Source organism: Acipenser ruthenus, chromosome 2 (genome assembly GCF_902713425.1).
Source record: "Acipenser ruthenus chromosome 2, fAciRut3.2 maternal haplotype, whole genome shotgun sequence".
In the NCBI taxonomy this organism is placed as follows: Eukaryota; Metazoa; Chordata; class Actinopteri; order Acipenseriformes; family Acipenseridae; genus Acipenser; species Acipenser ruthenus.
In genome coordinates this window covers 49,093,565-49,121,255 of record NC_081190.1, presented here as the reverse complement: position 1 = coordinate 49,121,255, position 27,691 = coordinate 49,093,565, and the positions used below count along the sequence as shown (strand labels likewise).

Genomic DNA, 27,691 nt, shown 5'->3' with positions numbered 1-27,691 from the left:
CAAGGTCACTGAGGGACTGAACAAAAAACAGCTGCAATTACCAAAACACGGAATTTAAAAATTGCATTATAGTGTAATATACAAGCAAAAAGCAGCTAAGTTTCATAGATCTCCCTCAGGTGGTGAAAGGAAAAATGATGGATGATAGTTAACAGTCTTTACTCCCTCAGGCGGTAGGCGCGACTGTGTCACTGGCACTGTGCAGAATTGGAATATCTACTTATGTTAGAAGGTATCAAAAGGATTTAATACCCATGACAATGGTTACATTTCGTACTTGATAGGGAACCAATCCATTGTAATAAAGACAGTTAAATACAAAACTTGGTAACAAAGCCAGTTCATAAGAGAATAAAAACCACAGTAGGAACATTAATAAAATTTGAAATTATAAAGTACAACAAAAAAGCAGTTATAATAAACTATGATAAGGCTGCTAGTTGGTAAAAATAAATTTCTGTCTTGATTTAAAAAGGCAGCTTTAAGAATTAAGTCAGAGTTCCATAGTATTGGAGCCTTGCAAGAAAATGCCCTTCCTCCCATACTTCTATTCACCCTCACAATAACCAACAGCCCTGCATCCTGTGATCAAAGAGTGTGACTAGGAGTATACATGGTTAACAACTCCTATAAATAAATGGGTGTTAAATCATTGAGGGCTTTATAAAAAGTTAAAAGCAAAGCCTTACATTTATTCTAAACTGCATGTGACATTATGGTGTCTGAAAAGCCCTGCGTTGCGTATGTGCGACAAGGCGAGACACTTTCCTTGGTGCTTGAAGTACGTCACTTCCACAATTTGCTTCGCTGTCTGGAGTGGTTGGTTTCCAAGAGAACTGGAATACGTTTTGCTTCACATTGCAAAAAGTTGAAACGGAGCAAAGTGGCAAACACACGAGTCCCCTTCCAAGTGAACAGGGACCTCCATTTCAAGGGACCTTGGTTCACTTGATATGATGCACACAATCTGGTGCGATTACATGGTTCTTCGATGTTTCAACACTTCGAGGGAACCGAACTTCAATCCGCATCAAAGGGTCAAACTAACTAGGTGTGACAGTGCACTAACTTTTTTATAAAATTAGTTTGGCACAAACAGATTAACAAAACAAGCCACAACTGCACTGCCATTTAAAGTCAGGTGTTCAAGGCACCACAAATATAGTTTAGTTAATTTTGTGCTGACTGGGGAAAAAAATAAAATGAATAAATAAAACACACAACACACCCCACATACAGTGGCTCTCAAAAGTATTTCACCCCCCTTGGACTTTTCCACATTTTATTGTGTTGTAACATGGAACCAAAATGGATTTAAAATGAGGAGATTTTGCCACTGATCAACACAAAGTCCATAATGGCAAAGTGAAAAATAAAAATCTACAAATTGTTCTAAATTACAAATATAAAACAGAAAATAATTCATTGCATAAGTATTCACCCCCTTGAGTCAATATTTGGTAGAGGCACCTTTGGCAGCAATTACAACCATGAATCGATTTGGATAAGTCTCTACCAGCTTTGCACATCTGGACACTGCAATTCTTGTCCATTCTTCTTTGCAAAATTGCTCAAGCTCTGTCAAGTTGGATGGGGACCTTTGGTGAACAGCAATTTAACTCTTGCAGACTTCAGCAGGTTTTCCTCCAGGATATCTCTGTACTTTGTTGTATCCATTTTGCCCTCTATCTTCACGAGCTTTCCAGGCCCTAACGCAGAGAAGCATCCCCATAGCATGATGGTATTCTCAGGATGATGTGCGGTGTTAGGCTTGCGCCAAACATGGCGCTTAGCGTCAAGGCCAAAAAGCTCTATTTTGGTCTCGGACCATAGAATCTTCTTCCACTTGGTCTCAGTCTCCCACATGCCTTCTGGCAAACTAGCTGAGATTTGATGTGTGCCCCCCCCCTTTAACTGCACACAGGTGGACTCCATTCAACTAATTGTGACTTCTAAAGACAATTGGTTGTACCAGAGCTTATTTAGGTGTGTCATAGCAAAGGGGGTGAATACTTATGCAATCAATTTTCTGTTTTATATTTGTAATTTAGAACAATTTGTAGATTTTATTTCTCACTTTGACATTATGGACTTTGTGTTGATCAGTGGCAAAAACTCCTAATTAAATCCATTTTGATTCCATGTTGTAACACAATAAAATGTGGAAGTCCAAAGGGGGTGAATATTTGAGAGCCACTGTATATCTATATATCCCAGTGTTTGAGCATGATAACCACATTAAAAACTTGATTTGATGCTCAAGTCAAATTTAGAGAAAAAAAAAAAAAAAAAAAACCACCCCAACACCTGCATCTTACCCCCACATGTTTTTCGATCAATCAGCTCTAGACCCGGAGTACAGCCACATTCAAAGCCAATAACTAGATCTCTGCAGATGTGAGAGCACCCACCATTGTTCATCAGACATTCGTTTAAATCTACAAGACAAAACAGGAGAAAAAGTCAGCTTACTCATGACATTATCCAATAAGATATACTGTATACATTATGTTACATAAGTGAAGGGTTAAAATGAACAATGAAAAAAAAAGCTGGCTCTGTGTATAAAGCAGTGATTTATATATCCTGTTTTCGGGTACAGAAAAGCCAAGACAAAAATATGACAGCCATTCCCAAAGAAACATTCTGTGGAAAATGCATCATGTTATGAAGAAATGCATATATGGCCAAGAGGGTTAAAGAGAATGATCTCATGTGGCAGAACCAAATTTGTTTTATGCATATTAGGAATTAAACTAAACTTAAAATACTTTGCACAGGAGTAGTATTGGATTATATAGGGCTGTATTGCTGTAGACCATAAAAAGGCATAAAACCTGCTCTTTGAGATGCATATAAAATAAGAGTCTGCACAAGACAGTGAATTTGACTTTTGCATCTCCGGTCTTGCCTGTAAAGAGAATTCAGTTCAGCTGACTAATGTGTCATATCTAGAGAAATTTGCAAATAACTTCTACCCATCAGTAACCATGGATATTTTAATAAAATGTAAATTAGATTAATTAACATTTATCATTGTTGATGACTTTTCATTGAGATTTCATTCATATTAAAATAAAAAAGTAAATAAATGGTTACCCTAGGGAAACTAATCAAATTGTAAAGTGAAGAATTTTAATGTCTGAAATTCAGTCTATATCAAAGTGGTTTATGACTCCATTTCAAAAACAGCAAAAAGAAAAACTATAGATCCTATGCACACATTGTTAGTAGCTTATTTATCCCAGAATCTCAAGCAGCTTCTTGAAGAATCCCAGGGTTTCGGCTTCAACAACATTACTGTGGAGTTGGTTCCAGACCCTCAATTCTGTGTAAAAAAGTGCCTCCTATTTTCTGTTCTGAATGCTCCTTTATCTAATCTCCATTTGTGACCCCTGGTCCTTGTTTCTTTTTTCAGGTCAAAGTAGTCCCCTGGGTTGACATTGTCTATACCTTTTAGGATTTTGAATGGTTTGAATCAGATCACCGCGTAGTAGTCTTTGTTCAAGACTGAATAGATTCAATTATTTTAGCCTGTCTGCATACAACATTCTTTTTAAACCTGGGATAATTCTGGTTGCTCTTCTTTGCACTCCTAGAGCAGCAATATCCTTTTTGTAACGAGGTGACCAGAACTGAACACAATATTCTAGGTGAGGTCTTACTAATGCATTGTAAAGTTTTAACATTACTTCCCTTGATTTAAATTCAACACTTCAATATATTCGAGCATCTTGTTGGCCTTTTTTATAGCTTCCCCACATTGTCTAGATGAAGACATTTCTGAGTCAAACTCCTAGGTCTTTTTCATAGTTCCCTTCTTCAATTTCAGCATCTCCCATATGATATTTATAATGCACATTTTTATTGCCTGCATGCAGTACTTTACACTTCTCTATTAAATGTTATTTGCCATGTGTCTTCCCAGTTCTGAATACTGTCTAGATCATTTTGAATGACCTTTGCTTGTTGTCCGTAGACAGGGTAAACTTTCACTGCTATGCCGAGGAGACACACCACACAACCTGTATTTCTCTCTGAAACCAGGTGATTTCACATCTGCAAATACCACTGATACCTGTCCTAGATAATACAGAAATGGAGGTCTTAATTTTGTACTGTTAAATTCAGATAAAATCAGGAGGTCATAATTTGTGGGTCAAGAAATCAAGGAGGTCAAATCAATGAGCCTGTACAGCTACCCCATCGAGTCAAAAGATAGAAATTACGGGTGTCTTTTTACCAATCTTTCATTTGAATCCCACATTAGGAACGACACTATTCTCTTCCTCTGTCCCAAATCCAAGAAATATTGCTAAATTAAGACGCTTTCTCTCAGCACAGGATGCGGAGAGACTGACGCACGCCTTTAACTTATAGAATAGACTACTGTAATGTTCCATTCTCGTATTCCTGTAAAACTTTTGTCCAGATTGCAGCTCACGCAAAACGCTGCTGCAAGGACCCTAACAAAAACAAGAGTTTGACCATATTACGCTGGTACTGGCATCCCTACACTGCCTCCCAATACGATACAGAATTGATTTTAAAGTCCTGCTTTTAAGCCATAAAGCCTTAAATGGGTTATCCTACCCAAGAGACGTATTGGTCCCATATGTTCCGGGTCACCCACTCCAATCTCACCATTCTAAAAATTTTAAAACACACAAAGGTGGTAGAGCATTCGGCTATAGGGCCCCTAAATTGTGGAACGAACTGCCAGTCTTTGTAAGGGAGGCACCAACTACGGCAGCTTTTAAAACTAGGCTGAAGACAATGTTATAGGCATATACATGACTACTACTATTGCTTTTTCACTGTGTTATTGCTTTTATTTTATTGTACTTCTGCACAATATTGTATTTACTAATGTGTTGGTCTGCTTTCAATGCTTACTGCTATGTATATTTCCTGGTTTTGCCCATGTGAAGCACCCTGTGGCAATCTGTTGCAATGGGCACTCAAAGATTGATTGAAATTCAGCCCAGTCTCTGCTGAGAATACTAGAATGCGAGTACGATTGTTAGCGTTGAGAAGGCACCAAACCGTGGGGGAAGCAGCAAATGTGCTTTTTGTGCAGAATTAGGAATTGATCTTAATCAAACAGATAAAATCCAACGTTAATTAGGACATGTCATTAAACAAATGGGGCGAAGCGTGACATCCATAAATTTGCCAGTAGAAGTACAGCGAACCGATCTGCAAGTCTTGCAGTCTAATGACATCTTAAATCTTAACTTTAGTCTCTATTAGAAATCTATTAGCTTTTAGTTTAATCTACATTTGCTGCGTGCAGATTGTACAAAATGAGCAAAACGAGGGTGCAACATTTTAAACAAACCTGATTATAATTAGAACTTCGATTTTATCGTTTATTTTTCAGGGCTTATTTTTAGCTATTTTTGATTTATGTAAATCTTTTAGAGCTTTCGCTTTATACTGTATGAAATTATTTTCTATTACTTTCCAAAATTAGTAGGCTTTTTTTCCTGTCAGTATTAACCTGACCAGTACATGTACACTTCAAATTGTGCCTTTCCTTTGTGTTCCATAACGAAACCCTTATGGTCATGGGCATATTCTGGGCCGTCTTTAAGTCATGAAATACTTCACGGGGGCAAGAGCCAGGGCTGGAGTGAAAGCTTGTTACTTGGAGAGGTAGATTGGAGTGGCCTCAGGGGATAGGAAAGAAGTTCCCGACCTTCTTGGCCACAGGAGAGAGCACAGCCTTGGAGGCAGGCTATTTCAGCAGCCTCGGGAACCGGAAAACACATGATAGATTGGCTCAGCAGAGCCCATGACAGGCTCTACGGAGCGGCAGTCATGTAGGAGGAATAGGCACCTGCGCTTAAGAACCTGGAAAAGGAATGACAGAATAGGGAGCTGGAAATAGAGCCCACTCTCAATTTAAGCAAGATAAAGAGCAGGAGCTAATAAAAGGATAAAAGCATGTGGCCGTGGGGGTCCCCTCGGATTCACACAATGAGAAACCCCCCAACCGGGGTGCGGATGGCAGCAGCCAGAGGTCGGGGAAGTGAGCCACACTTGCCCCCAAAGGTTGGACCTCCGGCTCCCTGCATAATCCCACACCAGCAGGACAAAATAGTTCATGTGCTAATGCATAACATTTATGAAAAGGAGGGGGGAAACACTAGATTTTTTTTTTTTTTTACCCAAAGAATTGGTAGAGTTTAATTATGGTGGTGTTTACCTGCCACACAGTGATGAAGCAGCTCTGGTGGACCCGGCGGATCAGGTAGCCCCCACTCCAGGCATGTTTTTTGGTGAGCTGCAGCTATAACGGAAACAAATGTGTGCATGTAGGATTCTACTGCTGGGGAGGACCACTGCCCTAGGATCTTAGATGCTGATTGATGGTGGCTTTTGCTGCAGAGATGACTGCGCCAATTCTAAAAAGGAGTGAGGAATGTAGAACCGAGGAGAAAGGTCTGCTTCATAGATTAGAGGCAAGGTGAGTTTAGAACCAATGTCTTGTAACTACTGCATGAGGAGCTGGTGAACAGTGGATCCATCATGAGGAAAGGCTTCTTGCTGTATATCTGTAATCTGACAGCTGTATAAAAATTGACGCTGACTAAGTTGATCTGTCTTACAGATGCGGAGCAGAATTAGGAAATGAGAATCTGGAACCAAGGAGGAGATGTCGTTGGAACGGATGCCAAGAGAAAGGAAGCTGGAAAGGGATGGGACTGTATATATTCTGAGCATATGAGGAATCCAAAGAAAGCAGTTAAGCACATGACTTCCATGAGGAGATCGAAGGACTTTTTTCAAGGTTGATATGAGCTACTGTAGAATACCCTAAGATATAGGAAGTTGAGATGGGGGAAGCAGGAGGGGAGCTCTTAGATATACCACAGAGCATCAGGCAGATTGCTGGAATGACCAGAAGAAAATCTGAGAGGACACCGACATGAGACTGTAATGGAACTGAATTCTGGAGATGTAAGATTTGATTGTGGAAGCGGAGAGATATAGAATGTCTTGTGCATGGACGATACAGGCTTTGATCTAGTCTTGATTAAATGGATGGCAGAATTGTTTTTTTGCGCAGGAGGAGAAAGACCAGCCTGTAGAGTAGGATAATCTTGTTGGAGCTAGGGCAGCTGACATGTAATTTCTAGCACATTGAAGATGGCTGAAGACAGGAGAGCTCACAGGAATACTAGGTGCGGGTATTGCAGAACTTGGAGGTGCTGTGGGAACAAACTGCTGAAATCTGTCGATCTGCAGGCGAGAAAGGAGCATCAGCTGCATTACGTGAACCAGGAACGTAACTGGCTTGAATGAAGAAATTAAGACATTGAAATCCAAATGAGGCGATGTATTAACTGCGGTCAAGGGGAGAGGAAGATCTTCCTTTATTGATGATATGGACTGTAGATTTATTGTCGCTAAAGAACGCGATAGATGTTCTTGACCATCGGTGGCCCCAGATGTGAGCAGCTGCAACGATTGGATACAGTTCCAGAAGAGCTGTAGCTTTGAGGTAGCAAGAAAGATTCTGAATTTCAGGGGACCACTCGCTAGAGAACTAGTCCGTCCCTATTGTGGCATGTTGACAAGTGAACATAATTGCACATAATTACCTCCATGAGGAAACTGCCTTGTAGCTTAGATTTGATAAATCTGTGTTTGTCCATAAACTTTAAAATTTGACTTTAGGAATGCTCATGTTTTTATGCCGACTTTAGACATCCTAGATTGCTGAAACCAGTGCTGGTCCAGATCACCTTTTCTGTACTGAATAGTCAGTTCAGGTATTTGTGGTATAAACCTCCATTTTTTCTGAAAGTCCTTATATTGATTATAAAATCAGATACGAGAAAAAAAATAAAAAATAAATAAATAAAAAATAAAAAAAAAATAAAAAAAAAGTCAGTCAAATCAGAGCAGCATTTCCAAACATTCCTATACCTCTTATCCAATTAGTTTAAATAACAAAATGGAAAATCCTGTTTGTTTTGTTTTCATTTGCCTAGTAATACCTTTCCTACACCAAATCAGATAAACAGTTTCAATTTGTTACCAATGATGTTTCAGGACACTTACCGTGCCTATAGTAAAGTATCCACCCCCCTTGGATGTTTTGACAGTACGGTTGTGTTACAACCTGAAATCTTGTTGCATTTAAAAATGGGATTTTATTCCCCCCCTTTGATTTACACAATCTACTCAACACTTTCAATGTGTGAAAAATGGGGGGGGACAAATCAATTAAAAATAAAAAACCTGAAAAGGTCTGCATCAGATAAGTATTCACCCCCTCTGCTATGACACTCCTAAATAAGATCAAATGCAACCAATTGCCTTCAGAATTCACACAATAAGTTAAATGGAGTCCATCTGTGTGCAATAAAAGTGGTTCACACGATTTCAGATTAAATACACCCATATCTAAAAGGTCCCACAGTTGGGTGTTGAATTCAAAGCAAAGATACTACCATGAAGACCAAGAAGCTTTAAAAACAACTCCAGGATAAAAGTTGTGGAAAGGCACACATCAGGGGAGGGGTATAAAAAGATTTGTCATTGAATATCCCTTGGAGCACAGTCAAGTCGATCATTAAGAAGTGGAAGGTATACGGCACCACCCAGAATCTGCTTGGAGCAGGCCGTCCTCCCAAACTGAGCAGCCGGGTAAGAAGGGCGTTGGTCAGAGAAGGCCAATGACAACTCTGAAAGACCTACAGCATTCCATGGGTGAGATGGAAGAAACTGTCCATGTGTCAATAGCTGAGGTACTCTACAAATCTGGCCTGTATGGAATAGTGGCAAGAAGGAAGCCATTTCCAACACAGCACATCACCCAGGTAACACCATCCCTACTGGAAGCATGGTGGTAGCAGCATCATGCTATGGGGATGCTTTTCATCGGCAGGGACTGGGAGGCTTGTCAGGGTAGAGGGCAAAATGGATGAAGCTAAACACAGGCAAATCCTTGAGGAAAACTTGCTTCAGTCTGCAAGACTGAAAACTGGGACAGAGATTCACCTTTCAGCAGGACAATGACCCCAAGCACACAGCCAAAGCGACACTGGAGTGGCTAAAAACAAGAAAGTGAATGTCCTAGAGTGGCCCAGTCAAAGCCCAGACTTAAATCCGAGAATCTGTAACAAGACTTGATTGCTGTCCACCAACGATCCCCATCCAACATGACAGAGCTTGAACAATTTTGCCAAGAAAGAGCAAATATTGCATGATCCAGATGTGCAAACCTGGTAGAGACTTACCCCAATACTCACAGCTGTAATTGCTGCCAAAAGGTGGTTCTACCTAGCATGGACTCGGGGGGTGAATACTTATCTAACCAAGACACTTCAGTTTTTATTTTTCCATTAACTGTTTCACAATAAATTCTCTTGCCTCTTAAGTGTTGAGTAGGTTGTGTAAATCAAAAAAGGGAAAAAAATCCCATTTAAATGCATCAAGATTTCAGGTTGTAACACAACCATACTGTGAAAAAATCCAAGGGGGGGTGAATACTTACTATAGGCACTGTAAATGCTAGCAATGCAAGTTTTACATTTGTAGTCAAGTTTACATACCACAATGGAAATTTACAATCCCTAGACATCTCAAAGAATTACACATTTTTGTAGCAAAGTTTTGCTTTTGTGGAGGGGAAAAAAATACAAAAAGATGTCTACAATTTCAGCAATTTTTTTTGTTTTTTTTTTTGCAAAACTCAAGTACTAGACTCGTGGTACTGTCGCAATATTCCCGCGGTCTGGAAGAAAGGTTCTTTCACAAAGAACAAGTAGAAGTGCAAGGAAGGTTAATAATCCAAGATTGACTGCCAAAGATATTCAAAGAGGGACTGGGGTTTCCATTTCAACCATAGGTCTAGTATTGCATGGTGAAGGTCTCAATGGTTGCAGGCCAAGGAAAACGCCACTGTTAGGGAAACATCACAAGGACAAAATCGCTTAGTTTGCAAAATGGCATTTGAATGATGGATACGAGTTCTGGTCAAAGGTTTTGTGGAGGGATGAAAAAAGCGCTAAATTTGGTCACAGCGATACTCGTTACGTTTGCAGAAAGTCTGGTGAGGCGTACAAAGAAAAGAACCATATTTGTCAAGCACGGATGTGGCAATATCCTTCTAGGAAGCTGTTTTTCCTCCAATGGCACAAGAAATGTAGTTCCAATACATGGTAAAATGGATTCCATAGATTACCAAAAGATACTGGCCAATCATCTGAAACCCTCCGCTACAAAACTTGGTTTAAAAGCTCAACTGGATGTTCCAGCACAACAATCCAAAGCACACATCAAAATCTACTTCAGAATCGTTGAACAATAAAGTCAAGGTTCTGGAATGGCCAAGTCAAAGTTCCGATCTGTTGAAGGCCGTGCACAAGAGAAGTCCTTCGAATCTGAATGAAATTGAACAAATTTTGCATTTAAGAATGTTTTGGTTTTTTTTGTTTTGTTTTTTTTAAAAAACCAAGCGCCTCCCGAGTAGCGCATCCAGTAACAGCGCTCTGCGTGGAGTGCAGGATACACCCTATAGCCTGGAGATCAAGTTCAAATCCAGGCTGTCACAGCTGACCATGACCAGGGGTTCCTAGGGGGCGGCGTACAATTGGCCGAGCGCCACCCAGGTAGGGAGGGCTTAGGTTCAGCCACGGTTCACCATGCATCAGCAACCCCTGTGGCCAATAGGGCGCCTGCGGTTCTGCAGTGGAGCTGCCAGATCTGTGTTGTCCTCCGGCACTATAGGTCTGGTGGCATTGCCTTTAAATGGTCAAAAAAAGAAATCGCTAATGAAATCATGCCAAAAGATCATGACAAACACTCAAATCATTTAAAAGAGGATGTTATTGCTAACAAGGTGCCTCAACTAGCTAATTTCATTTTCCTTGTAGGTATGAATACTTTTGAATGAGCATTTTGAGTTTTGAAAAAAAAAAAAAAAAAAATGAACAATTGTACACATCTATTTCTATCTTTCCTCATCCACAAAAGCAAAACTTTTGCTACAAAAGACTTCCTATAAATTGTTTGAGATTTCTAGAAATTTCCATTGGGGTACAAACTTGACTACAACTGTACATTTAAGAAATAGTTTCACCATGTTTAACTAGCCTGAAAAAGCACAGATCGGCTACTGTAGGTCAGTTACGGTCGATCAAGGAACAAACCATTTTTAGACTGGGAGACGAGGGATTGAATATTACAGAACGAAAATAAGTTATTTACTGTAAAGATGTGTGTAATACATATTAAATTAATATAATAACTACAAGACACATCATTTGCGCAGTTTGTGCAGCCAGAAATCACGGTCCTCTCGCCCAAACTGCATGAGATTACATCTTATACAATAAGAGACACCCTTCACATGACGTATTAATTTCTATAACAGCGGTTTTCAAACTGGGGTACGCGAGCGCTCCTCAGGGAGTACGCGAGCGCTCCTCAGGGAGTACGCGACAAATCCTACAAATGCAGATTTTATTATTTTTTTTTCTTTAAAAACACATTGTAGTAATTCGCAATCTAATGAATAATGTTGAATCTCCTTTCAAATAAAACCAAAGCCGTACTGATGTATGTGTTTCCTTTCTGTTGGGTGAGGTTAACTATAAAACAACCAACTGGCTGCTGGCTAAATTACATATTTAAATAGCAGGGCAGTGGTTCTGCTGTCTGTGCTCAAAAAAAATAAATAAAAATTTTAAAAACCCACACATTGTATGATGTTGCTTCTTTTAAAATGTGTAGTATTTACTAGGTACGTTTACTTTGAGTTTAAATGCTCAGTGTTTGTAGTTTAATCAGTTCAGTGTGTTATCCAAGTTCATGTTTTTAAATAACAGTATTATTGAGTTGAGCAGGCAGCTGTGCTGCCCTACTTAGAAATTTGCACTGGCGCTGGAGCGTACACGACTTATCTTTGCTTGCAATGCTTTGTGTTTTTTCACTATGACTAATTTGTTGAAAAACTCTTGGTTGAGTGATTCCCAGCAAACATTTACATATTAGGCCCACGAGGGCAAAACATGGGCATGTTCAGACCATGCAAAACCCGCACTGGCCCAATTCGGGTACAGCAGAATACAGCCACCATAGCCGAGCCAGTACACACAAACCGAAGCTATAACGGTATAAATTTTTTTTAAAAAGTGTTCATTTACGTATTTGTATGATTTTTTCTGATGCCAAAAGCACCAACAAAAATAATGACAAAATTAAAGTACTTCAAATAGGACTAAATTAGAATGATACATACGTTATAGGTTTTCTAGTTTCTATTTTGAAGGCTTTAGCTGTTCACGGATTTGTTTCATTGAGCTCCGCTTCCCCCCTCCCCACAAAAAAAAAAATTGGCGCTCGCCGACTCTCTCAACATTGCAATTGTCAAATGGTTAGCTATGTTTTGATTTTAGTATTTATATATCCCCGATTATATGGGAAACAAATTAAATTGAAATATGACAGCATGAAGGCAAGAAATAAATCTCTGTGGAGTGATTCAATAAACATATAGGTCTGTTAAGGAGGACTGACCCATGTACGGTGTAATAATTTCACCCACACTTGAATCTGCTATTACTTTGAGCACAGCCTTTTGTTTTGCAGATAAATCTGGGATATACAAATACTGAAATGGCTAGCAGTTTGTATCGCTTTCCTGCTGGTCAAAGCTGTCAACTTCTGAACCTGCTGGCATGGGGCGTGATTCCTCAGATACTGCTTTTGTAAATACAGGTGTCAGGACCAGAAAATGCTCCAATAGCAAAACAGGAGGCAGAAGACATTTAATATGTACATGGCCAAATTAAAAAAAAAAAAAAAAAAATGGTTTAGTACATTAACCCCGAAGTGCAAAACACTACAAGTTCAAAAAAAAAAAAAAAAAAAAAAAAAAAAAAAAAAAAAAAGCAACTGCAGATTAGAAAACACAAAATGACAAATTAGAAAAAAAACTGCTAATTCGGAAACACAACTGCTATTACAAAAACATTAACTCTGAAGTTGGTTGCATCAGTGATCGACAGGTTGTTCTTCCTCCAAATCAGAGATGCTTTAAGAACATAAGAATGTTTACAAACGAGAGGAGGCCATTCAGCCCATCTTGCTCATTTGGTTGTTAGTAGCTTATTGATCCCAGAATCTCATCAAGCAGCTTCTTGAAGGATCCCAGGGTGTCAGCTTCAACAACATTACTGGGGAGTTGGTTCCAGACCCTCAATTCTCTGTGTAAAAAAGTGCCTCCTATTTTCTGTTCTGAATGCCCCTTTATCTAATCTCCTGGTCCTTTTTTCTTTTTTCAAGTCAAAGAAGTCCCCCGGGTTGACATTGTCTATACCTTTTAGGATTTTGAATCAGATCGCCGCGTAGTCTTCTTTGTTCAAGACTGAATAGATTCAATTCTTTTAGCCTGTCTGCATACGACATGCCCTTTAAACCCAGGATAACTCTGGTTGCTCTTTGCACTCTTTCTAGAGCAGCAATATCCTTTTTGTAACGAGGTGACCAGAACTGAACACAATATTCTAGGTGAGGTCTTACTAATGCATTGTAGAGTTTCAACATTACTTCCCTTGATTTAAATTCAACACTTCTCACAATATCCAAGCATCTTGTTAGCCTTTTTTATAGCTTCCCCACATTGTCTAGATGAAGACATTTCAGAGTCAACATAAACTCCTAGGTCTTTTTCATAGTTCCCTTCTTCAATTTCACTATCTCCCATATGATATTTATAATGCACATTTTTATTGCCCGCATGCAATACTTTACACTTTTCTCTTTTAAATTTCATTTGCCATGTGTCTGCCCAATTTTGAATGCTGTCTAGATCATTTTGAATGACCTTTGCTGCTTCAACAGTGTCTGCCACTCCTATTTTTGTGTAGTCTGCAAATTTAACGAGTTTGCTTACTATATCAGAGTCTAAATCGTTAATGTAGATTAGGAATAGCAGAGGACCCAATACTGATCCCTGTGGTACACCACTGGTTACCTCACTCCATTTCGAGGTTTCTCCTCTAATCAGTACTTTGTTTTCTACCCGTTAACCACTCCCTAATCCATGTGCATGCATTTCCTTGAATCCCTACTGCGTTCAGTTTGAGAATGAATCTTTTATGCGGGACTTTGTCAAAAGCTTTCTGGAAATCTAAATAAACCATGTCGTATGCTTTGCAGTTATCCATTTTCAATGTTGCATCCTCAAAAAAGTCAAGTAGGTTAGTTAGACATGATCTCCCTTTCCTAAAACCATGCTGGCTGTCTCCCAGGATATTGTTACCATATAGGTAATTTTCCATTTTGGATCTTTATAGTTTCCATAAGTTTACATATAATAGAAGTCAGGCTTATTGGTCTGTAGTTACCTGGTTCGGTTGTGTCTCCCTTTTTCTGGATTGGTATTACATTTGCTATTTTCCAGTCTGTTGGTACAACCCCTGTGTCAAGAGACTGTTGCATGATCTTGGTTAGCGGTTTGTAAATAACTTCTTTCATTTCTTTGAGTACTATTGGGAGGATCTCATCCGGCCCAGGGGATTTGTTTATTTTAAGAGCTCCTAGTCCCTTTAACACTTCTGCCTCTGTTATGCTAAAGTTATTTAAAACTGGATAGGAACAGGTCGACATGTAGGGCATGTTGTCCGTGTCCTCCTTTGTAAAAACCTGTGAAAAGTAATCATTTAATATATTTGCTATTTTTTTCTCTTCATCTATGATTTTGCCATTTGTGTCTTAGACATTTAACCTCCTCTTTGAATGTTCTCTTGCTGTTATAATATTGGAAAAACATTTTGGAATTGGTTTTAGCCCCCTTAGCAATATTGATTTCTATCTCTCTTGGCCTTTCTAACTTCCTTTTTGACTTGTGTTTGCAGTTCCAAGTACTTTCTGTGTGCTTTGTTTTTGGTCCCTTTTAAATGCTCTGTAAAGTGCCTTTTTTCGCTGAATATTTTTTTTAATTTATCTATTAAACTATTTTGGCCATTTTGTTTTAGATTTAGATTTGTCTACTTTTGGGATGTAATTGTTTTGTGCCTCTGGTACTACATTTTTAAAAAACAGCCACCCTTTCTGTGGATGTTTTCTCTATTTTACTCCAATCTACTTCTGTTAGTCTGTTTCATACCTTCGTAGTTTGCTTTTCTAAAATTGTAAACCTTAGCTTTAGTCATTACTTTTGGGGTTTTAAAAATATTTCAAATGAGACCATGTTGTGGTCTGAGTTTGCCAATGGCTCTCTGACCTCTTAGTTATTCTGTCTTTGAGTGTATGTACTCTTTCCACTTCATAGTTAATGTCATTGAGTTTCCCAATTTGCAGTTGTGTTTTCCACGTCGGGGTTACTGTACTAAACAATTTTTAGATAAAAACAAAAGTGGATTTGGATGACACCAAATAGCCTGCTATCTCAAATGCTGTTGCTGTGGGATTAGTAGCTTCCACACTACAGTTTCACGTACCAGGTGGCTCACATTGTGAGGAGCAATACTCAAATCATAAGTGAAATATTACATAGCTAATAAAGTTTTGAATTTTGCAACAAGGGACCGTCACTTTGTGACCTCCCTAGAGGAGATTAAAAGTGAGCTGGTTATTTTATTTTAAGAAGATGGTGGCAAATATAGCAAAGCAGTTGAACAGCGGTTCTGAGGTGGCATTGCCAGATGGTCTCCCTGCCACTGAATACATTTGAACATGGACAGCCTTGAACAACTTCTAGAAGAGATACAAGGATCAAAATGGCAACATTCATTATAAAAATTGTGATACCAGATAAGTTATGGGATATACCAGTAGAAAATCCTACAAAAGTTAAAAAAATCCAAACCAAGCTTCACCTGATACAGAGCAACTGATAGATAGAGCAACTTTATAAACAAAATGTATTGCCAACAAAACCTTTAGCAGTTAATTTAAAATCCATTCACACTTGGCTTTGTTAAATACTGTACCAACCACTGTTAGGCACAAATTTAGAAAAATGTAGATTGATAATACCAAATATATATTCTTTATCGGAGCACATCTCAGAAACACTGCTGTCAAGTTTAAAACCATGTTTAATTTCTGTTGTAATGTAAAAGGTAGATTTTAAGCTATGCAAGGACCAACATGTCACAGCACTTGCAGTCTTGCAAGCATGCTGATAGCAAAGGGTCATTCTAGCTCTTAACCCCAAGCCAACTACTCTCCTTTTTGATTTTGTTACTGCCTTCCTTGGAACCATTGGTGGGGTGGCTGTTCCTACCACTGTCTGCAGAATTATGGCTGCCTTACTTGGTAATGAATTAGCAACCAAATTCAACTGGAAGGGACTTAAACAAAAGATCATTTTAGGACCTCAAACTTCAAAAAGTGATGGCTGGTGAGTTACTCATGTTACACCTTGCCTGTGTAGAACCTTAACATTACTTAAACATTTGATCATTTTTGATGCTTTTCAAAATGAGCAGTAAATCTGCATGAGGATATGTTAAATAAATGTCATGTTAAGAATATTATGAAGTAAACAGAAGTATCGAAGTACTTAACAGACTTTTTTGTTTTACTAGTACAACATTTTCCTGATGGTTGGGATGGTGGGAAGGTATGAGTGTGAGGGTGGTGGGGGCGAGAGGGGATAATGTGGGGGTTGGTGTTAGGTTGGGGGAATAACACTTTTTGGGTCAGAATGGTAACTTTAGATATGTTGACATTGTCAGAGTCCATGGGTATTCAAGTTATCTGGAGTCATGTGTATTTTACATATTTATTCAAAATGCGCGAGTTAAGCTTACGGATGCGTGGGAATAGTAGATAGCATGCTATCCCAATTTAGTAGACTTGACAAGTCTTTAAATTAATTTATTTATTCATTCTAAAAAACAAGTCTAATAACTGTGTCCACAAGGTTCTGTTAGAGCTACATTGTGGCAGGTGAATGGATTAAAAAATGTTGTTAAATTGATTAATTGCTGCACGCCAGAGTCCCCTGACAAAAACAGCACAGGACTCAGAAATCGAGACAGTAGCCATGCTGTGACTAAAATGCACAAGATCGGGCAGGCGGAAGGAAGCAGCGCCTCTTGCAGGCAACGAGGAAACATCATGAGAAGCAGCAATAGCAATAACAAAACTTTGACCCACATGTGACTTACAAGCCTGGTACTGATGGCAACTTTTTGCTTGTCAGAGGTATTCCTTCTACCCCAGAGGGAACCCGTCACTTGTAGGGGCTTGTAACTTGCAATTAGCGGGTGGGTCAAAGTCTTGATTTGGTCTGGGCCTGTGTTAAGTTTATTTATCATTTAAATTAACTTTGGGGTAAAATTATATTTTACATTTCATTTATGTTGTTAAATGCTCCCCATATGGTGAAAACAACAAATTAAAATATGATTTAAAAAAACCCTTAATTCTAATATCCAAAAATGGGCCCCGTTATACCTATGAATATGAGAAATGAAACATTGGTTTAATATTTTAAATACATCTCATTTATAAAAAAGGGCCAATTTTTAGATATTAAATACAAGGATAAGGATCTATGTTTCCCATAGAAATGTAAAGCATATAAAAAGTGTTAAGACTTCAAAAAACTTAGTTTTATTAATTGAAAACTACTGCTACACTCACTTAGAATCATGACATTGTGCAAAGTACAATAACCAATGTCAAGATTCCAAGATTGAGAATAACAGAGTATTATTTTATTGTAAATACATTTCTAGAGAGCTTAAAGTACACCATATACCACTAGATTTGCAAAGGAATACTTAAGCATTTAGATTGCTAGTAGTGTTGATGTATTTGAGATTATTACTATGGTAGTAAACTGTTAGTATTAATACCATACAGTTTAAGTACACTATAAAAATGGACCAAAATAAAAATTGTACCTGTATTTCAAGTACATGGCATTCATGCTTGAAATAGATACTAGCCCTACTGTATTTACTGCTTTATAAGTATACATGGATTATAGGAAGTTTAGAAATCACATTACACTAAATAGATGCAATTTATTTATTTATATTATATATATATATATATATATATATATATATATACATATATATACATATATATACATATATATACACACACACATATATACACACAATATATATATATTATATATATATATATATATATATATATATATATATAATATATTGTGTGTATATATGTGTGTGTGTATATGTGTGTGTATATATATATATATATATATATATATATATATATATATATATATATATATATATATATATATATATATATTATATATATACACACACACACATATATACACACACATACACACACACAGATGTGCTCAAATTTGTTGGTACCCCTCCACAAAAAACGAAGAATGCACAATTCTCTGAAATAACTTGAAACTGACAAGTAATTGGCATCCACCATCATTTATTCCATATTTAATAGAAATCACTTTGCTTTTGATTTTTTATTCAACATAATATTGTAAATAACAAATGAAAGTGGCATGGACAAAAATGGTGGGACCGTGAACCTAATATTTTGTTGCACAACCTTTAGAGGCAATCACTGCAAATCAAACGTTTTCTGTAGCTCTCAAATGAGACTTCTGCACCTGTTAACAGGTAGTTTGGCCCACTCTTCCTGAGCAAACTGCTCCAGCTGTCTCAGGTTTGATGGGTGCCTTCTCCAGACTGCAAGTTTCAGCTCTTTCCATAGATGTTCGATAGGATTCAGATCAGGACTCTTAGAAGGCCACTTCAGAATAGTCCAATGTTTTGTTCTTATCCATTCGTGGCTGTGTGTTTTGGGTCATTATCCTGTTGGAGGACCCATGACCTGCGACTGAGACAGAGCTTTCTGACACTGGGCAGTACGTTTCGCTCCAGAATGCCTTGATAGTCTTGAGATTTCATTGTGCCCTGCACAGATTCAAGGCACCCTGTGCCAGGCGCAGCAAAGCAGCCCCAAAACATAACCAAGCCTCCTCCATGTTTCACTGTAGGTATGGTGTTCTTTTCTTTGAAAGCTTCATTTTTTCGTCTGTGAACATAGAGCTGATGTGACTCGCCAAAAAGCTCCAGTTTTGACTCATCTGTCCAAAGGACATTCTCCCAGAAGGATTGTGGCTTGTCAATATGCATTTTAGCAAATTCCAGTCTGGCTTTTTTATGTTTTTCTTTCAAAAGTGGAGTCCTCCTGGGTCTTCTTCCATGGAGCCCACTTTCGCTCAAAAAGCGACGGATGGTGCGATCAGAAACTGACGTACCTTCACCTTGGAGTTCAGCTTGTATCTCTTTGGCAGTTATCCTTTGTTCTTTTTCTACCATTCGCACTATCCTTCTGTTCAATCTGGGGTCGATTTTCCTCTTGCGGCCGCGCCCAGGGAGGTTGGCTACAGTTCCATGGACCTTAAACTTCTTAATAATATTTGCAACTGTTGTCACAGGAACATCAAGCTGCTTGGAGATGGTCTTGTAGCCTTTACCTTTACCATGCTTGTCTATTTTCTTTCTGATCTCCTCAGACAACTCTCTCCTTTGCTTTCTCTGGAGTTGTTGCCCTTGTTTTGATGTGGTCTCCCTTCTGTTTTTTTTTTTTTTTTTGTTTTCTCCCCTCTTCCTTTCTAGTTTAAATGCTTCTGGACCTCCTCAAGGATCCTTTCTCCAAGTAGATTGGTTCCCTTTAAGTGCAGTCCGCCCCACCTATATAGATAGTCCTTGTTGTAGAATGTGCTCCAATGTTCAAGAAAGGTGAAGCCTTCCTGTGTGCACCACGATTTCAGCCATGCATTTTGATTTTGTATTTCCAGCTGTCCACATGGTCCTTTGCAAGGTGCCGGCAGTATCCTGGAAAATACCACAGTTTTGGTCTTGTCTTAATTTCCTTCTTAGCTCTGAATTTGTTTTGCAGGGTTCTTGGTCTGTCTTCCAATGTTGTTTGTACCGATATGGATGACTACTACCGGGTCGTCTCCTGTTCGTTCTAGGAGCCTGTCCACGTTCTCAGTGATGTGCTTGACAGAGGCTACTGGAAGGCAGCACACTGTTGTAGTAAGGGGGTCCAAACTGCAAACTGAATTTTGTGTTTCTCAATATGGAGTCCCCAACAATCATGACTCCCTTCTTTTTGCTGCCTGGCCAGCACTGTTTTTAGAGTCCTGGATGTTGGTTTTGGTCATCTAAATGTTGAAGTGGCTCAAATTTGTTGGCTGTCTGGATTTCTGGTGGTTGTGTTTGACGAAGTTTCTTCTTTTCCCTGCTTCTGCCTATCTGAACCCAGCTGTTTTGACTCTCTTCCATCTCCGTGGTGGCTTTCAGCCTGCTAGGGGTGCAGACTTCCATGAATTGTGGGTGTCAGCTCCTCAAGCTCCTGTTGCCGTCTCATTTCCTCCAGCTCCTTTTCTAGCAGGCTTAATCGTTGAAGCAAGTCCTGGATCGTGCGGCACTTTACACAAACTTGGGTTTTCTCGGATTTCCCACATCATGCAGTTGTCACAGATTACTGGCTTGAACAATTTCTTTTGAAAGTTTAGTTTAGCTTCTGCAGCTGTCAACCTGCTTCTAACTGCGTTGTACTTGTCCACTCATACTTCTCCCACGATGTTGCTTCCACACACGTGTACTTCCTTCCACGTGTGTAGTACCTTAGAAATTGATACTGTAAACAGGGGTAGGCAACCCTGGTCGTGGCGTGCTACGGACACTTCTGGTTTTTGCTTTACCCAAGCCCTAACTGATTCATTAATTGGCTTAATTGGTAAATTACCATGTGTTCCAGGTACTTCACAATTGATAAGTAGATGCCTACAAAACCTGCAGGATTGTGGCACTCCAGGACCGGGGGTGGTGGAACCCACATGGAAATTCATTAGCAAACTTGTTAAAACACTAATGTTGCAGTTCAAAAATAAAAGGAGGTCAGGAAATGAGACATTCAGGCACGCAACCTTAACTCACCCCTATTATACCTATGCATCGCATCACATATGATGTCACACATGGACATCAGCAATGACCAATCACATGACAAATGCTCCACCAAGACTGCCCAGGAGGAGTATTGGTATGCAGAATACTGTGCCGTTAAGCTGTTATTTATTTCTTAGCAGATGCCCTTATCCAGGGCGACTTACAATTGTTACAAGATAGCACATTTTTTACATACAAAATTACCCATTTATACAGTTGGGTTTTTACTAGGGCAATCTGGGTAAAAAAAGTACCTTGCTCAAGGGTACAGCAGTGTCCCCCACCTGGGATTGAACCAACAACCCTCCAGTCAAGAGTCCAGAGCCCTAACCACTACTCCACACTGCTGCATTTGTAAACCAATGGTCTTAGATAGATGTGGCAATGCTATATTACATAGCTGGCAAATGTGCCAACTTTTGCATTGAAAGTAATGGTAGTAATTATGCAACACTTGTATCACGTCTATAGACAGTGCAAAGAGTGACCCGAGTGACAGTGAGCGCAATGAAAGTGTACTTGTTTTGTCTATCAGTGTGTCTACGTGTGCACGTACGCCAAGCAGGATAGCTACAGTCCAGCACAGAATACATTTCCCCCCTCCCAAGCATTTGTCATGTGACCAATCATGTTAAATTTAATTACAAAAACAAGACATTCCTCTCTAGACCTCTAAGATTTTTTTTTTTTTCTACAAAATTAAGTCAAAGAAAGGGACACCCCATATACCAATATCCAGGTATTCTAAAATATGGACTTCAGCGAGTTAAATTCTGTGACAACCAATTGTCTCCCAATTCATGACATCACAGAAACTCTCCATAGATTATTTTGGCAATGTCCACACACACTGTATAAATTATATATTTATATATTATATATATTTATAATATATATATATATATATATATATTTATATATTATATATATATATAATATATATATATATATATATATATATATATATATATATATATATATATATACACACACACATACACACAATATATATATATATATATACATACATATATATATATATATATATATATATACACATACATACACACACACACACACGTATATATATATAAAAATTCACAAAAAGGGAGACAAAACCAAACCAGGCAACTATAGACCGACCAATAAGCCTGAAATGTCAACTTATGGAAACTATAAGATCGAAAATGGAAAAAATTACCTACATGGGAACAATATCCTGGGAGACAATCAGCATGGTTTTAGGAAAGGGAGGTCGTGTCACTAACATGCTTGATTTTTTTGAGGATGCAACATCGACAACTAATAATTGCAAAGCATACGACATGGTTTATTTAGATTTCCAGAAAGCTTTTGACAAAGTCCCACATATAGGACTAATTCTCAAACTGAACGCAGTAGTGATTCAAGGAAATGAATGCACATGGATTATGGAGTGGTTAACAGGTAGAAAACAGAAAGTACTGATTAGAGGAGAAACCCCAAAAATGGAGCGAGGTAACCAGTGGTGTACCACAGGGATCAGTATTAGGTCCTCTGCTATTCCTAATCTACATTAATGATTTAGATTCTGTTATAGTAAGCAAAGTTGTTAATTTGCAGGTTACACAAAAATAGGAGGAGTGGCAAACACTGTTGAAGCAGCAAAGATCATTCAAAATGATCGAGACAGCATTCAGAACTGGGCAGACATGGCAAATGACATTTAAGAGAATAATGTAAAGTACTGCACGCAGGCAATAAAAATGTGCATTATAAATATCATATGGAAGATACTGAAATTGAAGGAATCTATGAAAGAACTAGGAGTTTGTCGACTCAGAAATGTCTTCATCTAGACAATGTGGGGAAGCTATAAAAAAAAAAAAAAAAGCCAACAAGATGCTCAGATATATTGTGAATTTAAATCAAGGGAAGTAATGTTAAAACTTTACAACGCATTAATAAGACCTCACCTAGAATATTGTGTTCAGTTTTGGTCACCTCGTTACAAAAAGGATATTGCTGCTCTAGAAAGAGTGCAAAGAGCAACCAGAATTTTCCCGGGTTTAAAAGGCATGTCGTATGCAGACAGGCTAAAAGAATTGAATCTATTCAGGTCTTGAACAAAGACTACGTGGCGATCCGATTCAAGCATTCAAAATCCTAAAAGGTATTGACAGTCAACCCTGGGGACTTTTGACCTGAAAAAAGAAACAAGGACCAGGGGTCACAAATGGAGATTAGATAAAGGGGCATTCAGAACAGAAAATAGGAGGCACTTTTTTTTTTTTTTTTACACAGAATTGAGGGAATGGAACCAACTCCCCAGTAATGTTGAAGCTGACACCCTGGGATCCTCAAAGAAGCTGCTTGATGAAATTCTGGGATCAATAAGCTACTAACAACCAAAATGAGCAAGATGGTCTGAAATCGCCTCGTTTGTAAACTATATTTCTTATGATTTAATGAATTTTGGAAAATATTTTTAAAAAAAGGCCTCATGAACAGTAAATAGTAACCAATGCGCTTAAATTTCACAGTAACTGCTTGGAAGCCGTAAAGTTGCTCTCAACTCTAGTTTAGGCAGAGAAGCCTATTGTTACTGCTGTGTTTATTATTTTTCTTCCCAAACAGTTATGAAAACGCATACGCAAGTAGATGCCTATGGCTGGACAACCAGACTGGCGTCCCCAAATGAAAGTCATATGGTTTGACCGCCATATTGGATCTCGTGGAAATTCTGGGAATTTCGAAACTCTTGCCATTCAAAACAACTTAAGGTGGAACTATGACAATGGCAGCAGATAGTGTAGCAATGGCCTATAAAAGTTGTTCAATCGACCTCGATTGAACATGTTCACCTTTGCCCGCTACGCTGCATTGGCGCCAAATATTCAACAATCTTGTCTTAAACCGCAACGTCAAATCGACACCTAAATTGGTACGCATGTTCATGACCAGGTCCTTTCTACAGTTTGTAAAATCCACACTTTCGTTAAACATGGCCGCGGCGCACAAATAAACATTTCACAACAGCTCTATCTACATTCGTGCATAAATCCAAGGTGCAATACACTAGTCATGATACTTTATATGACCATAGAGACTCGTGAAGTACTGGTGACATGATCGACACATTTTGGTCACATGGTTTGGTGGCCATATTGATAATTGTAAAAACTTTTGCAACCCATAACACCATTGCACTTATGCTCTTCAATGTCAACACAATTGCACCGACCACTGGACAGTAATAACTGCTGAAGACAAAGATTGCTCACACGGTGCGGTGGCCATATTGGAATTTACGTTGAAATTTTAACTTTAGGGAATGCCGATGAAAAATGTCAGCCTGTGACCTCTAAAAGGTCAAATGTGATGCAGGACATCAACATACGCAACTGGCTACAAAACTGCCTATAACTTATTGGCTGCATCAAAATACATGAAATTTGACACAAGTAGAGGACTATGGTATGTTGTGCGATGGTCAAAATGGTCAAAGAATTTTGAGCAATTTTCAAAAGTCTTCAAGAATAGTAAATAGCACAGCTGTGAAATTTTGTACATAATGCGCTTAATTTCACTATAACTGCTTGGAAGCCTTAAAGTTGCTTGCAACTAGTTTTAACTTGGTCACGCGTCGAGTCACTACTACGACGACTCGACACATTAGATCTACCATTGCAAATAAATGCCTTCATGAAATGACAACTGATAAGGGTTTCAAATCATATCAGAAATACTGTACTTACTGCATTCTTTCAGGGGTTCATCACTCCAGTCAGGGCAATCTCTCTTCTGGTTGCAGACTTTGCTCATCTCTATGCATTCTCCACTCCTGCACTTGAATTTATCAGAACCAGAACACTGGGCAACTGTTTAAAGGGGGGGAAAAGCACCAATAAAACTTAAGTAACTCAATGCTGTAAAAAAAAAAAATAAAAAAAAATAAACACCACACACACACCACCCACAGTAGTCTATTGGTGAGATGTCAAACATCTCATGTATTCTCATGCTGCCCATTTAGAAATGGAGAAATCCCACAAAGGGATTAAAGTCTTAAAAGGGTGTAAACAATTGAATGTAGAAATCCAAGATGACACATCCCTGCAAGTGCTGCATATAAAAGTCTGATGTCCTAAAACCACAAGTACTGCCAATATACATTATGCTATCAAAAAAAAAGTATAGCCTGGAAAATCAGTTAAAATAAAAAGGTCAGCATGGTTCATACAATATTCTCTCCCAGAAACTACATTAAAATATGCTTCCAGTTGCTCCAGAGTTTGTTTAAACTTACCATTGCAGTAACTGCTAGGTACTGGAAGCAAGTTTGAAAACACACTGGTGTCAAATGCCTAAAAGGGTTCATTAAGATTAGACATCAAGACCCCACGCCCACGAAAGTTAATTTAAATATAAAAATCAAATTTGCAATGCATAAGAGATTGATTTGAATATTTAATACGACTAGTGTTTCTCCAGAAATTCAACAGTACATCGGGGAAGCAGAGCGATCCACTTGCTGTTTTCTGGACTAGGTGTGTTTGAAAATACACCTTTATAGGGATCTCAGATTTAGTGGTTTGAAAAATGAAGACACATCTGCATCATTGAAACAATGGAAGTGAAATGGTTAAATTTCTGCAGACGCAAACAAAAGTGTTTTGGGAGGCAAGATAAGTGTTATCAATCAGGCTACTGCTATTTTGTATATATTTGTTTTGTCCTGGGTTCTAAATCAACAGGGGGGGGGGGGAAACATGTCAGTTTTGCACTATAAAATTTATAATTAAAAAAAAACACCCCACCATTTGGCTCTGCACAAGGCAAACACAATAGTCACAAGTAGGAAGCAGGCGTGGGGTTCAATGAAAAATTGTCTTGACGCAAGGAGATCAGGAACCTTATCAGCTACAAGTTTCACGTATGGAATGTGCACGTGTATACTGGCTATTAAAGCTTAAGCACACACCAGCTGATGTAATGAAAGCTTTTCTTCAATAACTTGCAAGAAAATCAAGTTTGAACTAACATTTAGCCTAGAGTGGGATCAAGCAAAATTAAAATACAGGAAAAACTGCTTCCATTGTAAAGTGTCAAAAAAAAAATTAAAAAAAGGGGGGGGGGGGGGGGGAAGGAGTGTAATCAGATCTTCTGACCTGTACAAGGAGATCAGAAGTTCCACTGGAGTTAACACCAAATGTAGAAACCCAGGTATAGTGAATCTTACAGTATACCAATACCCCAATCTAAATTGTTATGCTGTAAAACACTTACCATTTTTACAACTGACTTCGTCACTACCATCTACACAGTCTCTTATCCCATTGCACTGTCTGCTTCCATGGATACAGTTCCCATCATCACACTTGAACTGGTCTGGACGACATGTCCGGGCAGCTAAGACAACAGAAACACAGATGTGGTTGGCTGTAGCCCCTTCAAATACACTTCAAGGAAAATTGTAAAGGTATGAAATGTAGGACTTAAGCCTAAAAGTTAAAGTAGGTAGTTTGTACAGCCTTAATTGGTTCCAAGCACTACATCATAAGATTCAGTGCTGGGCAATATGCCAGATATGGGCAAAAGCACTTGGCTCTTATCCTTTAATAGGAGCTGAAAAATTTTACCCCTAAATTTAAAAGAGTCTCGGTTTTCCTTTGTTCAACAATATTAAGTTTAACAGTAAGTTTAATACTATGCACAAAATACAAAAGGCACACAAACATTTCACTGTACTGGAATATTCAACTTAAAATAATTTCATTTAATGTGCATTTCACAGGGGAAAAAAACCAAAAAAAAAAAAAAACCCACCCCTTTTCAGGATCCAACACTATCCTTGAATGAAAACTCCCTCATGTTTCCCCATTCCATCTTACGACTTCTAAAGTTGTTGGTTAATTCTACAGTCAGCCTTGACATGGTTGCTTAAAATCAGACCAGTCTTGGTGCTGGATTTTCTCCATACTATATATATGGATCCTGCCTCCGACACCACACTTCTCAAAATGACACTTGCCGGTTATGATTTAAAAAAAAAAAAAAAAAAAAAACCACACACACACACACCACACTAGTGGATAACTCACTGTCGTTTCACGTGACTGAACACTGGTGACTGATTGTTCATTCATTTGCAAATACCAAGTGCAGCTGGTCACAGTATCAGTTCACAATGAGTGAGAAGCAAAAAAAATTAGTTCACATTCAATTGGCTTTTAAAGATCAGATTATTCAGGATAACAAGCTTGTCAGCAGAAGTTTAAGCGGGTGTTTTTGAATGTGAAACAAGACAATGCTTGACTCCTGAAACTGAAAGTTGACTATTCTGTACATTTGTTAACCTTTGCTATTTAAGCCATTAAAATTAGACTGTACAAGCCAAGAAAAAAAAAAAAAGTATATAGTCAGTTTGTGGTTCGGTTGTTTCTCCAAAAATAACGCTGTAATTTGTGTTCATTCTTATTTCAATTGAACTATAAGAATTTGTACAGTACACCAATTGATTCTTTAACTGCAGTTTTCAAACATTTTCATAAGGACATTTAATAAGAACTTGTAAATACTGTAAACGTGCGATTTGTTACTTGTATGCATGTTAATGCCATGTGCACCCGTGGTTAACTTGACACCTTGGATGTCGACACTAAAACTGCAACCCACGGGATGTTGTTAACCAAGGAGGACTTTGTAAAAAATCTCAGTACAGCACACTTCAAACCTTGATATTTAATCAATTTAAG

The 27,691-nt window shown here is 38.4% G+C and overlaps 1 protein-coding gene across 3 annotated transcripts in view; it reads right to left on the bottom strand.

Moving 5' to 3' along the window:
* Nucleotides 1–27,691, bottom strand: part of vldlr (very low density lipoprotein receptor) — a 131,715-nt gene that overhangs the window by 77,964 nt on the left and 26,060 nt on the right. For all 3 annotated transcript variants that reach the window (XR_009308218.1, XM_058996737.1, XM_034014912.3), the window contains exons 6-8: nucleotides 26,223–26,345; nucleotides 24,692–24,814; nucleotides 2,319–2,438 (exon numbers count right to left, since the gene is read on the bottom strand). Coding sequence is in view for 2 of the 3 variants with exons in the window: in XM_058996737.1 (XP_058852720.1) it covers nucleotides 2,319–2,438; nucleotides 24,692–24,814; nucleotides 26,223–26,345 (366 nt within the window). In the remaining variant the exon portion in view is untranslated. The remainder of the gene's footprint in view (nucleotides 1–2,318; nucleotides 2,439–24,691; nucleotides 24,815–26,222; nucleotides 26,346–27,691) is intronic.